This window comes from Sparus aurata, chromosome 13 (genome assembly GCF_900880675.1).
Source record: "Sparus aurata chromosome 13, fSpaAur1.1, whole genome shotgun sequence".
Lineage (NCBI taxonomy): Eukaryota > Metazoa > Chordata > Actinopteri > Spariformes > Sparidae > Sparus > Sparus aurata.
In genome coordinates this window covers 32,683,595-32,698,802 of record NC_044199.1, presented here as the reverse complement: position 1 = coordinate 32,698,802, position 15,208 = coordinate 32,683,595, and the positions used below count along the sequence as shown (strand labels likewise).

The window sequence follows — 15,208 nt, the reverse complement described above, 5'->3', positions numbered from 1 at the left end:
TAGCTTGTGTTATCATTTTCCATCAGTTCAACTTGCTCAGGTGGGTCAACTTAAGATGTTTGATTTTAATTTGAAAGGTTTTCATGACTTCCGCCTGTTTTTCTCTTAAAATGTAATAGATTGTTGCATGTTTGTGGATCACCTAAAAGGGTTAGGAATTTATCCATCCTAGTTTGAGGGCCCCTAAAAAGACAGAAGCGCTGCCTCCACCTTCATCCTAAACACAGGCACCCCCATCTACACCTCCAACTCCATCGTAAAGTTTGCTGATGAAACAACTGTGGCGGGTCTGATGCAGACAGGAGACAGCATGCAGGCTGGAGGTGAACAACCTGGTCCTTCACACCTCCAAGACAAAGGAGCTGATTGTCTTCAGGAGAACTAAAGGAAGCGACACCCTCCACGTACATGGTAATGAGTTGGAATGTGTCGACGACCTCAAGTTCCTTGGAGTCACCGTGTTGAGGCAGCTGACATGGAGCTCCAACACCTCACAGCTAGTCAAACGGCCCAACAGAGACATGGTATGCTGCTGCAGGACTGCCGAACACAAAGACCTGCAGCGTGTAGTTAAAGCTGCCCAGCATCTCCTACACTGGACACTGTTGATGCTGCCAGGCTGAAGAAAAGGCCAACAGCATCAGACTGTACACACAACAGACACTTGTGTTCCAACTGCTGCCTTCAGGTTAATTAATCCACCAACAGAGCAATAAACAGCTTCTACCTCAGAGCTGTGACCTCCATAGTGAACAATCCCACACAAACTGCAGCAGCTTCTGACTAATGTGTATAATTTTCACTATAAACTTTATTTTCCCTTTCTTACTCTGCACTGTTTCTACATGTATAGGGAGAAAGTCATTCACAAGTTCATTGTACATGGATATTAACAAGAAATAATCTATAGTGAATTGAACTGTTTCATTGTTGAAGTTTGACCAGCCACTAGATGTCAGTGTGTCTTCAGTTTGAAGCACAGAGTGTATTTAGTTCCTATATGTACACATTTTAAAACAGAAGAGTTTATATAGGACTGTAGCTGATGTGTTCTTCTGTCATTCACGATATGTTTTCTGCTGTCTTCTGAACTGAGAACTATATTATCTTTTGTATTATTTTCCTGTGGTTATCACACAGGAACATGTTAAAGTTGGAATGAAGCTCTCGGTAGAAGTAGTGTGTGGTCCTGAAAAGGACCTTTGTGTTGATGTTTGAGAGGGTTTACTTGGAGCTGGTGTACTTGGTGACAGCCTTGGTGCCCTCAGACACGGCGTGCTTGGCCAGCTCCCCGGGCAGCAGCAGGCGGACGGCGGTCTGGATCTCCCTGGAGGTGATGGTGGAGCGCTTGTTGTAGTGAGCCAGACGGGAGGACTCACCGGCGATGCGCTCGAAGATGTCGCTGACGAAGGAGTTCATGATGCCCATCGCCTTGGAGGAGATCCCGGTGTCGGGGTGGACCTGCTTCAGGACCTTGTAGACATAGATGGCGTAGCTCTCCTTCCTCTTGGTCCTCCTCTTCTTGCCGGACTTGGTGGCTTTAGAAACGGCTTTCTTGGAGCCTTTCTTCGCTGCTTTGGGTGCATCAGGCATGATGTCTCAGATCAGAACAGTCTCAGACAGATAACTGCAGCTCAGGCTGAAGACACAATATATCTGTGTGTCTGATTCAAATGTGACTGTGCTGTTGCTCGCATGTGATTGGCTGAGATGTTGCAGGACTAACTGAGCATGCGCCGAAATGAAGCGTCAGTCTAAGATCGACTTCTAATCGTGGGATTTACAAACAAATGTATACATTACAAGAAAATGTAGATGAAAAGACGACTTATTAAAGTTTTCACTGCTCCAGATGCTCCGAAGAACAGCTGCTCGTGTTCCAGATGAACACAGTTACTGATTGTTGGTTATAGTTTAATATTATGTGGTGATTTAATGCAGTAAGTGAAGAAGAAGAGAGGAACATCACCACCGTGATATAAAGAGATTATTACAGGTTTACAGCCACATTGTTAACTACAGCTGTGAACACTGTCAGCTGATCACTCATATTGATTGTGTGTAAACAGTGATTAAACACAATTATATTAGACTGCATCATCATCAGTACTGAGTATAAGATATTTGCCACAGTAACTATAAATAGTCTGAATCACATGAGAGGGAATAATAGATCCAGAACAAACAGATGATTAAAGGAAGAGAATGTGAGAAAGATGTTCGTGTTCAATATCAATGTGTTGTTGATCAATATATCTATTTGTAGAGTGAGAACAAGAAGTTAACTTTAATATGTATCGTGTATTTTTAATGACACTTGACCTGGAAGATATTGAGATACAAACACATTTGATTGAACCTGAAGGAGAACTAGAATGTATTTGGAACATTGAGTTGTTCTGTTTCCTGTTTAAGAACCTGATGAGATCCAAAACAACCTTGTGACTTTTTGCATGATGACTCTGTAACCTTCATGTGTCTCAGATTGACAAAGATAATATTTAAGGAGTGAAGTAAGAGATCAGGACTCATGTGGTCGAATGATCTGGAACATTAAACATGTTTGTGAAGTTGAGTTGTGAAGTGATGAAAACTGTTGCGATCAATAAGTGAAGATACTGTAGGATGATCAGTTATTAGTGTGTTTAAACAAGTAGCAAATGTTTGTAAATGAAAATAAAGTGATTGATGTATGTGAATGTGTGTATTAATGTTGTGTGAAGAGGAAGCAGCTCTTGACTGAAGGAGTGTGTGGCTCTTAAAAGAGCCGTTGTGTTGTTAAACAGATGTGGGGTCAGTTTAAGCTCGCTCTCCACGGATGCGGCGGGCCAGCTGGATGTCTTTGGGCATGATGGTGACCCTCTTGGCGTGGATGGCGCACAGGTTGGTGTCCTCGAAGAGTCCGACCAGGTAAGCCTCGCTGGACTCCTGCAGAGCCATGACGGCGGAGCTCTGGAAGCGCAGGTCGGTCTTGAAGTCCTGGGCGATCTCTCGGACCAGGCGCTGGAAGGGCAGTTTGCGGATGAGCAGCTCGGTGGACTTCTGGTAGCGACGGATCTCTCTGAGAGCCACGGTACCGGGCCTGTAACGGTGGGGCTTCTTGACTCCGCCGGTGGCCGGGGCGCTCTTACGGGCAGCCTTGGTGGCCAGCTGCTTCCTGGGAGCTTTACCTCCGGTGGATTTACGGGCTGTCTGCTTGGTTCTCGCCATTGTTGCGTGTGTGTGGACCGAGAAGAGCCGCGCTGCTCTTAAACTGTGAGACCGGCTGCGATCTGTGACGCTCGGCCGGATCTCTGGCTCGTGATTGGTTAGGGACTCCTCGCGGGGCACAGCGCTGCGGATCCCCGCTGCTTATTGGCGGAAAGTCATTTCAAAAAGTCCGCCAACATCCAGAGCGGCCGCCCCCCTGCTGGAGCCTCGTCTCTGGTTGGTCCAGCAGGGATCCCGGCTCGATCCTCGGATATATAGAGGAGTGCTGCTGGCTCTGGTCCACAACTTCTCTGAGTTTAATCTCTAGAACACATCCGAACATGTCTGGACGAGGAAAGACCGGTGGAAAGGCCAGAGCGAAGGCAAAGTCCCGCTCCTCCCGTGCCGGACTCCAGTTCCCGGTGGGTCGTGTCCACAGGCTGTTGAGGAAGGGTAACTACGCCCAGCGTGTCGGTGCCGGAGCCCCCGTGTACCTGGCGGCCGTGCTAGAGTACCTGACCGCTGAGATCCTGGAGCTGGCTGGAAACGCTGCCCGCGACAACAAGAAGACCAGGATCATCCCCCGCCATCTGCAGCTGGCGGTCCGCAACGACGAGGAGCTCAACAAGCTGCTCGGAGGAGTCACCATCGCTCAGGGAGGCGTGCTGCCCAACATCCAGGCCGTCCTGCTGCCCAAGAAGACCGAGAAGGCCGCCAAGTCCAAGTAAACACCACAACCAGAACCCGACTTCAACAAACACAACGGCTCTTTTAAGAGCCCCCCACTTATCTCTCTGGAGAAGCAGTGTTCCCATGTTCATATGATACTGATTAATTTATAATAATGAGTGAATGTTGATGTGGAGCTAATGTTAATATCTAAACTGGATTAGTGGATTCATTTGACACTCTTCGGTAGTTACACTGTGTTGTAGGTTTAATCAGAATCATCAGGCCTTTCTTTCTTTAGTGTTTTAACTCAGAAGCACAACCGATGAATGTGTTGCATTTAAATAAAACGGTCTCAAATGTAGCTGTGTGTTTATAGAAGCTAATTACAAGCGCTATGTATTTTATACTGGTTGAATAACAACGTCTGTCATGAGGTTTAGTGACCAACACGGTTTAATTCGACCTTTTTATTAACATTCGTAGTCATCCATGGACACACTAGCACTTAGCATGTTAGCTTATATGACTTAGCTTGTCTCAAAACATACTGTGACCCGGAAGTCTTAACACAGGCTGGTCACAGACTGCAGTGACCTCTTGTGGCTAATGTAGATAATTATATCTAAACACATCACTAAGAATAGTCAGTGATAATAGTGAATAGTGAATTATCAGGTTTAGGGGAACAGTGAGGTGTTTTTTTTTGGGTTTTTTTTTTTTTGCAATACACGTAGTGGAATATTAATTTTCTGTTTTAAAACTCTTCTATTTGAGTGCATTTCCCTTTTTTAAAAACAAGTTCTTTATGTCTTCCTACTTGTTTTTAATGTATTTCAAATTCAATCTTTATGTTCATTTAATATAATGCCTCTGTAAAGTACTTTGAGTTACCTTGTGTCTAAGTGTGTTGTAGAAATAAACCTACAGAGACTGAAGATGGTTACACTGACTGATGTTTCATTAATTTAATAAATCCATTCACACTGTGAGAGAGAGAGAGGTAGGGCTGTGCAGAGAAACAGCTAAATACTTCCTTACACTAATGTCATAATTAGAGAAACAACACTGAACTATCACTAAAATAGTTTGACTCTTCTTTTACATTGTAAAAGTGTAAAAGTCATTTACAAGGTCACATCCACATGCAGTAGAAGCCAATGACAAGAATACAAAGTGTTCAATATATCTCCAAAACAAAATAGCTGCAGATGTTGGCTGAGGTCAGTAACTAAAAAGCCAACAACAAAATAAATAACATATTTGAGACACTAAATATATACACTGTTAACAAAAACCAAACCTATCAGTTTATATCAGGTAATGTTACAGGATGTTGGTTTTTTTCTGAGTTCAACTTGAACCTCCCAAACATAACAACACGCTCTCACTGCGAACAGAGAGATTATGTACGACACCGACGAACTTAAAGGTCAAAGTTCTGCATAAAAAGGCATGTTCACATCACATCAAACAGTGGATATACACATATTCATATGGATCATTTGGTAAGAGTTGTCAGTGATGAGTTTAATGTAAGTGAATTGTAAAAAGTGACGTTTTGAGAGAATAAAGCAGCTGTGAGTTGTTTCTGTTACACAGTGAATCTGTTTGTTTGCAGCCGGACGTTTTTATTAATATTACATGATGTCACATTGTTTCTTTACTGAACACAGTAAAGATCAACATGAGTCATGTTGTGATGCTCACCTCATCCTGAAGCTGCAGACTGGATATAATTCACTGATATTGAACACATTGGGAATATAAGAGTGTAATTACATCTGAACTACCACTTCTTGTGTTTTACAGTTTCTAATGACGTATGTTCAGAGCTCTCAGGCTCTATTTGATCATGAATAACACCTCTGCAATGTAAAGTTTGTTTAAAATAAGGGGTTATTAATCAGCAGTAATGTGAGATTAAACATTTTTCCTACATGTGTGTTCAGTGAAGTTATTGATAACCAGGACTGAAGTCTTTCAGAAGAAGTGTGTGGCTCTTAAAAGAGCCTTTAGTTGGACGGTTGTTCAGGTGATGACAGCTCACTTCTTCTTGGGTGCTGCCTTCTTGGTTTTGGGCTTGGAGACCCTCTTGACAGGTGACCTCTTGGCTGCAGGTGACTTCTTGGCCACTTTCTTGGGGGTATTAACCTTCTTGGGGCTCTTGGTTCCTTTCCTGGGGCTCTTGGTGGTCTTCCTGGTCTTGGTGGTCTCTTGGGCTGGGTCTTCCTGGGGCTCTTGGTGGTCTTCCTGGGGCTCTTGGTGGTCTTCCTTGGGCTCTTGGTGGTCTTCTTGGCCGCTGGTTTCTTCGCCTTCTTCAGTGGTTTCTTAGCGGCCGGCTTCTTGGTCGGTGTCGCCGGTTTCTTCGCCTTCACGGTCTTCACGGTCTTCTGGTTCCCCTCTTGGCTTTGGGCTCAACCGCCTTCTTGCTGATCTTGAAGGAGCCGTTTATCCCGGACCCCTTGGCCTGGATCAAAGTCCCCCTCAGAACCAGATTCCTGAGGGCGAGTTTAACGCGGCCGTTGTTTCTCTCCACGTCATACCCCCCGGCTTTCAGAGCCTTCTTGATGGCCGACCCCGACACGCCCCCCCGCTCATTGGACGCGGACACGACCTTAACGATCCGGTCGCTGAGGCCGGGCCCGGTTCTCGGCTTGTTCACCCGCGTCTTTGTGGCTGCTTTAGCCGGAGCTGGAGCGACTTCTACCATGTTGTATCGACTTTCAGTTCGCACAGTGGACGAGATGAGATGAGATGAGTCTGATCGATTCAGAGACTCGAACCGTCGAGCTGGGTTTAAAACACGACGTGAGAACCGTGGAGACTCAACCCCGCCGCGGCTCCTCTGAGCAGGCTGAACTTCGTGTCACTTGTGTTTTCTCCTCATCGATAAAACACTTTAAAGTGCCTGTAGGAGCGAAGCTGCGGACTGACAGCGGTGGAGCAGATAGCGGACTTGTGTCTCTTCATGTTGACGTCATGTAGAGTTCTGATGGACTCCTGGTTCTGGTCGTGGAGCCTCCAGAACTCACACATTCACCGTATTGTCCGGCGCTGCTCGGAGACTTTTCCCTCTCATTTCTCTCCTAAAGTGTCTTTGAACGCAGCAGAGCTCCGTCAGAAACAGTCTTCCAGCTGCTCCACATGTTGGTTCAGGGACTCGAGCTGAAAACAAACATCCGAACACGATCAGTTTGTTATAAAACGAAGTTATTCTGGTCGCAGCAAACACACCGAGGATGGCCCGAAGCCAAGATTCCGATCAGAGCTGCGCAATCAGTTCAATTCAGATTTATTTATACAGCTGATCGGCTAATCGATCACACTCACATCTCCTCAGTGGGCTTCACAGTTTGTACAAGAAGTTCTCTGAGCTCAGACCCTCGAGTCGAGACAGACAAAACTTCCGTATTTAGGAAAAAAAACATTTTAACATGGAGGAGAGAAAAAGGCGGAAGAAGCCTCAGAGGAGGATCCTTCTCAGGACCGACAGAGGTGTAACACATGTCACAGGTTCAGACAGGAACACCAAAGTCACAGTTTACAAACTGTAGAGAAAGAACATCTGATACTATATATAACATAATATACAACCAAGGGCGTAAGTTTGCATAGGGACGATAGGGACAAGTCACAACTAAAGTTTGGGAAAGACAGAGTTGTCCCTACCAATAGTTTTGACATATTTTAATATACATATATATTATGTTTTTACACAATGCATTGAATATGATATTTTTCGCAAACTCATTCGTAGTATTAAGCATGTAGAGAACTATTTTTCCGACGTGCCCTCTCATCGCAACCTTCAGTGTAACCTGCAAGGCAACACGTTTATTTGCTGCCATTTGATTGGCTGAAGGGTGATCACGTTCTCAGCACATGAAGGTATCCCAGTGTTGCCAACTTGGCGACTTTCTCGCTGGATTTAGCGACTTTTCAAACCCTCTTAGCGACTTTATTTCTAAAAAGCGACTAGCGACAAATTTGGCGACTTATTCAGATCATCAGGGGAAAGGCGAGAAGTATATTATATTGTAATTGACATGCTGCTCAGAGTGACCGCAGTCCACAGCTGATGGTGATAACCTTAAACTGATGAGTCTAGATCACGTTTGATCTTCTCTCTCACTCTTTCTGTCCAGATTAGGATGTTCCTCTATCTTGTAAAAATGTAGCCTACATAGTTCGTTTGATCTTCTCCCTCCCTTTACTGTTTTTACTTCAATTATATTTGTCCCTGTAGTGAGTTTGTGATTATTTGGTAAAGATTTCTCTATCAATCTTTTGTATATATGGTTTAAAATAATCTCCCCCTTACTGCACCAGACACAACAATGAAGCTCCTAGTCTATAACATTAATTAGGAAACTAGAAGTGTTATTAAGGTGTTAGTCTATGAACATAGGCTAGCTAACTGACTGTGAGTTCTGTAATGCTAACTGTAACTATAAATCACTGTACACAGGAAAAGCGACAGCATGTAGAGCAGGCTGATGATCCAGGACAGAGTTTCAGGTGTTGACGATGTCAATTAGCAATTTTGTTTGGAATAAAGATGGCATGAGTGTTGCAGTTCTTTGTTTTAGGATGCCCTGCAGTTGTAATCCATGAATCTGATCATCATGCTGGTTATTCTGAAAATAAATGTTGGATTTGCATAATTAAAGTTGTCAAGACGTTATTCTTCAAATGTTACCCAAATGTCCTTTCTTAAGTCTGATATATGTAATAGATATAAAGATGACATTTGATTCATTGAGTGTTAGTGTCCCTACCAAAGCGGATACCAAACTTACGCCCTTGTAGTCAACATATATAACATCCTCAGTGAGGCTGTTTCTGTGTTAATGTCAGTTCAGACAACCAGATACTGTGTGGTGACACATTCACAGTCCGTCCGACAACTGAACATCACCTCAGATGTTGATTAGGTTCATTAATGTTGTTTATTGAAGCCAACATGAGCAGATAAATCTGTTTTTGAAACACTGATCACATAAATTCACATTGAAACAGATCATTCTCTATCATCCCATTATAATTGCAGTCATTACTGTTTTTAATATGAAACAATGTTCAGAATAGTTATAGGTTATTATCAATATGTACTACTGTACTTATTTATACACTATAAGTGAAGTTGCAGACATCTGCATTCACTTGTTTCTTAGTGGTGCTTCATTAAGACGTCACTGTCTTGATGTTGACAAAACTGATGAGTTAACATATTAAAGAAAGTTGATTTAATTAAAAAATAAAAGGCTAACTCATTTAATCTGAGGAATCATTTTTTTTCAAATTGAGGATTTTGTTTGAGGATTGTTTTTTTTGTTTTGTTTTTTGGTTGGTGGAGTTTTGATATGTTTGGTGACCACAGAATGAATTATCCTGTTAATGAGAGAAAGAAAAAAAAGTGAAATGTTGATTTTAACGTTTTGTTTAAATGTGAACAATAAAAAAAAATTAAAAAAAACTACAGCTGGGTGTCTGCTTATTTAAATTCAAATCTTTATGAAAAGAATTAACACATTTTTTATCACATTAATGTGTCTATATAAGGACTACATATTTTATGTTATATTTAACACAATTACTGTGTTTGAAAAGCCAACACAAATCTTGTGTTAAAACTCTTAACACGGTAGTCCTTATAGAGTCACATTAATGTGTTGAGAATTGACACAACTTGTGTTAATATTAAAACATCTGTTTTAAGAGTGCAGTGTCACTATCAGCATGATGTCATACCTTCTGTCCACTAGAAAGCATCCACACATGACTAATACATGTTAAATTGATCACTGTCTCATTGAGTAATAAAGCTTTAATACTGTGAATATTTCATCATCATTGTATCATATTGTGTATGACGCAGGGCGGCCTGCAGTTTGTGGTCACTCACTCTGTGTTTGTTGTGAAGCCAACAATCTGTTAACGTAGCACTGAGTTAGCTACCCAGCTACTGTCAGCCACAACCCCTGTACACATACCAATATTAGTTTCAGTATTCAATAAGTTTCTATTTTTCTACTATTGATTCTGAATTATGGCTGCAGTTCTCATTGTTGCTGAACATGGTTTATGATCACGACAATGTACAGTCGAGTCCCACAGGAAGGTTATTATATCTGTGTAATATTAACAGTGAGGAAGTGAAAGATGCCACTTAAACCATTAAAGAACTTTAATCAGTGTTATAACAGTAAATGAGATGATTGGAGTGTTCTGGAAGCTGATTGGTGAAAGATCCATATAGAACCATCAGATTTGCGGCTTTGTTCGTTCATAAACAGGATTTCTGCTTGGAGCTCATTTAAGCAGGATCCAGGAGGCCGCTCTGAGGGAGGTTGGTTTTTGATCATTAATGCAGCCACACATCAGTACAGGATGAAGTCTGGTACCAGCTCCTCCTTGTTCTGCCTGGAGAAAATTGTGGAGGTCCAAACACCAGAGTTCTAATCTTTGGAGGAGTGGTTCTGGGATGATAAAGTCCATACTGTTAGTCTGATGTGTCAACAAGGAGCCACTTATTTAATCATTATACAAAATGGCTGCCGTCAATAACAATTACATAACTTAATGTCCATTATGAAACAACACAACAGCTGGAATGGGGCTGTTGGGTAAAGTAATGTGTGGCCCTGACAGTACATAACAGTATTGTTGTATCGGGTGTTGAAGAAAATCATTCAAGTCCTGTTGAGCAGTTTGCTGTGGTGATGTGTCAATTCAAAAAATACCGGTAAACTGGTGAACCGACAGGCACAGAGCGGGTCTGAGCCGGTGAGTGGACCCAGAGCAAATGAAACGGCAGCATTTTATACAGTAAGAACAAAGAACAGGGCAGGTTCAAACAAAAGGTAAGCAAAGGGGGGCAGACATTTAACACAGTGATCAGGGTGGGTCCAGATGTCGTCAGACCAACTGGTGTTATGCAAATATGTATCTGCAGGGTGCTGGAGACAGACATGAATCACCATTTAGGTCTGGGGGCCAGAGGGCTCCTTCCAGACATCATTTCAAATGTGTATTTTGGAACATCTGTATGGTCAAATAGAGGGATTACCTCAGGACAGGACAAGGTGTACAGAATAAACACATTTCTAAGGTAAAGTTGAAAAGTGTATAAGACAAAACAAGTGACAAGGTTCAACACACAGACACAACTGACATTAGAAGGACATAGTTTCCTACGTCAGAGTCTAAAGTAGGTTTCATCGTTCTGGGAAACATCTCAGAAAGACGTTGGGCTGAATAACAGTTTGAGGAAACGACTCTTCAGAAGTAGTGTGTGGTCCTGAAAAGGACCTTTGTGTTGATGGTTCAGAGGGTTTACTTGGAGCTGGTGTACTTGGTGACAGCCTTGGTGCCCTCAGACACGGCGTGCTTGGCCAGCTCCCCGGGCAGCAGCAGGCGGACGGCGGTCTGGATCTCCCTGGAGGTGATGGTGGAGCGCTTGTTGTAGTGAGCCAGACGGGAGGCTTCACCGGCGATGCGCTCGAAGATGTCGCTGACGAAGGAGTTCATGATGCCCATCGCCTTGGAGGAGATCCCGGTGTCGGGGTGGACCTGCTTCAGGACCTTGTAGACGTAGATGGCGTAGCTCTCCTTCCTCTTGGTCCTCCTCTTCTTGCCAGACTTGGTCACGGCCTTAGAGACGGCCTTCTTGGAGCCTTTCTTCGCGACCTTTGGTGGTTCAGGCATGATTCTCTTGTTACAGTAGTCTTTGGTGGGTTGTGCCTGGCGGGAGGAGTGGAGTATTTATATGTGTGCAAAGCAAATACCACTGTGCTGTTGCTCTTACACGATTGGCTGTTCCTGAGCATGCGCGTACGAGCAAGGTTGGACAATTAGACGGAAGACAAGAAGTCAAATTAAGTTCTTGTCATACACTTTAATTAAACATACCTCATTACATTGTAGATGCCATCGAATAAGAGTTTAAATATTAAATGTTTAATATTATGAATGGTACATTGATCAATGCAGGATGTTACTGTGGTGAACCTTTACAAGGTGAAGCTATTTTTTATGGGGCAAAACTTTCATTACAGGATAATCTGCTGATTATTTCGTGCCTTGATTAATTCAAATGTTTATAAATAACCTGAAAATAGTGAGAAGTCTCTCACAATTACACAGTATGTTTCATGATTAAGAGGGTGAACCAGTTTATTGGTTAATTCTATTTAGAAGTTGTGTTTGACAGTAATATTTATATCAACAGATTAATAAAGGGATCCCATTCTGCAGGTTTTATTGGTTGGTAGTTCTTATTTGGATTAAGTGAAAACACTTCAAAAGCTTATTTCCTCAGACTTTTATTATAGGAAATGTTTGTTTGCAGCTCAGTACTACATCTTTAATGTATAATGCAGACATTAGGGGTGGGCAGATCGATACAAATATTGATAGTATCGATACCAAGGTGAGTATTGGTAACGGATCGATATGAGATCGATATTTTTGTTGTAGTTTCTCTTCCATAAATTCAGCAAATCACACGTATTTCGTGTGAGTTTGTGTGAGCGCAGCACCTCTCACTCTGCTCACTCAGGTTCACTGTAACACAAAAATATATACTTATATTTAGATATTTAGCCTACCTCGAGAATATAATAACCCTTTTTGTGTATCTGTTGAAGGAACATTAGTATTCCTATTTAGGCTACATGCAGAAAGGTTAAAGATTTAATTATGTTAAATATAATTTCTTTATTTGGCTCATATCTTTGTCCTGCGTTTTATCATTATAATCATGGTCAACTGATTAAAGGCAAAAGTACAAAATCATTCATTGATCAGAAATTTAAGTAAAAAGTATCGGTATCGGCAATACTGGTCCTGTATTTACTTGGTATCGGATCGATAAGATCATTGGACACTGGATTTACTGAGTTAAATACATTTATATTGCACATGACACTTGGAGCAGAAACTGTTACAGGAGCTCAACATTTATAATGCTGAGAGAAACCAGTGGATAATACTTTCTTTGTAGGTAAGGTATGAAAAAAAAAAAAAAAAAAAAAAAAAAAAAAAAAAAAAAAACACACTTTAAACTTTAAAATATCAAGAGGCACCTACAGGTCTCATATTTAAATGTCTTAACACCAAATACAGATATTAAACAAAACAGAATATAAACTCGTTGTCTAAAAGAGCAGGTATAGATTGAGGAACATCTCTTCAGAGTGAGTGGGTGGCTCTTAAAAGAGCCGTTGGTTTCAGTGTCTCTGGTCGGGATGAGGTTTAACCTCCGAAGCCGTACAGGGTGCGGCCCTGCCTCTTCAGAGCGTACACCACGTCCATGGCGGTGACGGTCTTCCTCTTGGCGTGCTCGGTGTAGGTGACGGCGTCACGGATGACGTTCTCCAGGAACACCTTGAGCACACCGCGGGTCTCCTCGTAGATCAGACCGGAGATACGCTTCACTCCACCGCGGCGAGCCAGACGGCGGATGGCGGGTTTAGTGATTCCCTGGATGTTATCACGGAGAACTTTACGGTGACGCTTGGCGCCTCCTTTACCGAGCCCTTTGCCTCCCTTTCCTCTTCCGCTCATGTTGTCAGATTAGTCTTCAACAAAGTCGAATGAGGTGCTCAGTCGCAGACACTGTGTATTTACATCCTTTCTGCGGACGTGATTGAGGACACGTATACGTTTCTTTGGGCGGGAAATGACTCAGCGCTTCTTCCTGCTGTGTTTCAGGAGGAAGTCCGCTCAACTAAATCTAACGACAGCAGTGATCCACCCCGTCTCTGATGAAGGAGCCCATCATACGTTTAAATTCTAGTCCACCACATTTTACCATTTACATTTAAAGATTAAACCAACAGTTCTGTCCCGTGGCTGCACAAACAGACATATGAGAAACCTCTCAGATCATTTCACTTTAACTAAATGTTGACACCCAAAGACATTAAACGATCGAAGGCTGTGCCAAAGAAAAATAAAGGAAACAAGCAAAGAATTGTGTACCAGAAGTTAAATACTTCTACAGTCCTTGATTCATGGCAGGACGTTTAATGGACATTAAAGAGTAACACCATCAAATTACACATTAAAGTGCGTTAGTAATACTACATAGGTAGTAAAAAAAGCCTTGTGGCTCCTGAGAAAGAGCCATGTAATCAGTAAAAAAAGAGGAAAAGTTAAAACGATTTGGGGAATATAATTTCAGATTACCTGGTTTTTAACATGTGGATGATGCACAAAGAACTCGCTGTTTACATATGAAACATTAAGACTAACCATTAACATGGAGAAACATGGAAGATGTGAAAAACAACTCTTTAACTTTATTTTTTATTCCTCATCTTTTTTTTTTTCCCCTGCAAGTATATTTGTTATTTAATTTGAATTTCATGTATTCATTTATTTATTTTCTATCATTATTATTTTTCATTTGTTTATTTGGCTGATATTTGTAAAACCGGAAGCTGACCCACGTTCAGTATTAGGATGTAATCCCATGTGTGTTGGGTCAGATATTGGCATGACACAGTAATAACAATGTAATAACTATGTATTAACTATAAGATTGAAGTAAATCATTTTATCGATTACTTAGTGTATTTGTTTTCATTGAGGAACAAAAAACACTTCTGGAGATGAAAAGGAACTCCCCGTCGGGGAATCGAACCCCGGTCTTCCGCGCGAGGACCGCGTATAGTAGTCCTTAACTTCCTTAACTTTCCCCATTCATTCTCTATGGTAGTGCTTATCACTACGGATGTAATATATTTTTGGCCACAACCTGGATTTTGGGGGCGCTGTTTCCCCGTTTAGCGTATGAGTAAGGACACTGACTTCTTCGAGTGACAGACAGCGGTAACAGTAAGGAGGAACAAAAGTGAACAGAAAAACAAGTGAATAGAAGGATTTTCCCCGCTTTTCGGCATTTTTAATAAATCGATCTTCAGACTCATCGAAAGTAAGTGATGACTCATTTTTTCAAGCAGTAAATTAAGTTTTCTAAGTCATATGTATGAAAACTGTTGTTATAATTGTTGTTTTCAGGTATGTTACGTGTTGTTGTTTACAGTTTACCGAAGCTTACGATCGCTCGTAATGTCAATGTAACGTTATGTTAGCGTCAATCATCATTTTAACATAATGTCACATCTGTCAGTGAGTTCTCTCTTGTTGACACTGATCCTAAATCAGCTTTCTGTCACTTTTTCACCGTGTTTTGTCTTTAAGACTGAGGCCCGTCGTGCAGTCATTATCCAAATCAATTCACTCATTAACTTAGCCACAGTCACCCATTCATTCATTCATTCATTCATTCATTCATTCATTCATTCATTTAGCTACAGTCATATTGATCATATCAAGCTGA

The 15,208-nt window shown here is 41.9% G+C and overlaps 4 protein-coding genes and 1 pseudogene across 4 annotated transcripts; 1 reads left to right on the top strand and 4 right to left on the bottom strand.

Annotated features, from left to right (window-relative positions):
• Positions 1–1,180: 1,180 nt before the first annotated feature.
• LOC115594178 (histone H2B-like) lies at positions 1,181–1,638 on the bottom strand. Its single transcript, XM_030438043.1, has one exon. It carries the CDS (start codon positions 1,591–1,593, stop codon positions 1,225–1,227), a length of 369 nt encoding a protein of 122 aa, XP_030293903.1. The 5' UTR covers positions 1,594–1,638; the 3' UTR covers positions 1,181–1,224.
• A 1,110-nt stretch (positions 1,639–2,748) lies between these two features.
• Positions 2,749–13,466, bottom strand: LOC115594179 (histone H3-like). Its single transcript, XM_030438044.1, has 2 exons — positions 13,136–13,466; positions 2,749–3,247 (listed from the first exon to the last, which is right to left on the bottom strand). Exons 1-2 carry the CDS (start codon positions 13,426–13,428, stop codon positions 2,800–2,802), a joined length of 741 nt encoding a protein of 246 aa, XP_030293904.1. The 5' UTR covers positions 13,429–13,466; the 3' UTR covers positions 2,749–2,799.
• On the top strand, positions 3,376–4,496 carry LOC115594176 (histone H2A-like). The gene has a single exon (XM_030438041.1). It carries the CDS (start codon positions 3,531–3,533, stop codon positions 3,915–3,917), a length of 387 nt encoding a protein of 128 aa, XP_030293901.1. The 5' UTR covers positions 3,376–3,530; the 3' UTR covers positions 3,918–4,496.
• On the bottom strand, positions 5,852–6,651 carry LOC115594175 (histone H1-like; annotated as a pseudogene).
• LOC115594177 (histone H2B 1/2-like) lies at positions 11,153–11,583 on the bottom strand. Its single transcript, XM_030438042.1, has one exon. It carries the CDS (start codon positions 11,566–11,568, stop codon positions 11,197–11,199), a length of 372 nt encoding a protein of 123 aa, XP_030293902.1. The 5' UTR covers positions 11,569–11,583; the 3' UTR covers positions 11,153–11,196.
• Positions 13,467–15,208: the final 1,742 nt, after the last annotated feature.

Coding starts and splice junctions, on each gene's coding strand:
- LOC115594177 (XM_030438042.1), bottom strand. CDS start 11,568: ATGCCTGAACCACCAAAGGTCGCGAAGAAAGGCTCCAAGAAGGCCGTC.
- LOC115594179 (XM_030438044.1), bottom strand. CDS start 13,428: ATGAGCGGAAGAGGAAAGGGAGGCAAAGGGCTCGGTAAAGGAGGCGCC. Junction 3,248..13,135: donor AAGAGGCAGGGCCGCACCCT/GTACGGCTTCGG, acceptor TCACAGTTTAAG/AGCAGCGCGGCTCTTCTCGG.
- LOC115594178 (XM_030438043.1), bottom strand. CDS start 1,593: ATGCCTGATGCACCCAAAGCAGCGAAGAAAGGCTCCAAGAAAGCCGTT.
- LOC115594176 (XM_030438041.1), top strand. CDS start 3,531: ATGTCTGGACGAGGAAAGACCGGTGGAAAGGCCAGAGCGAAGGCAAAG.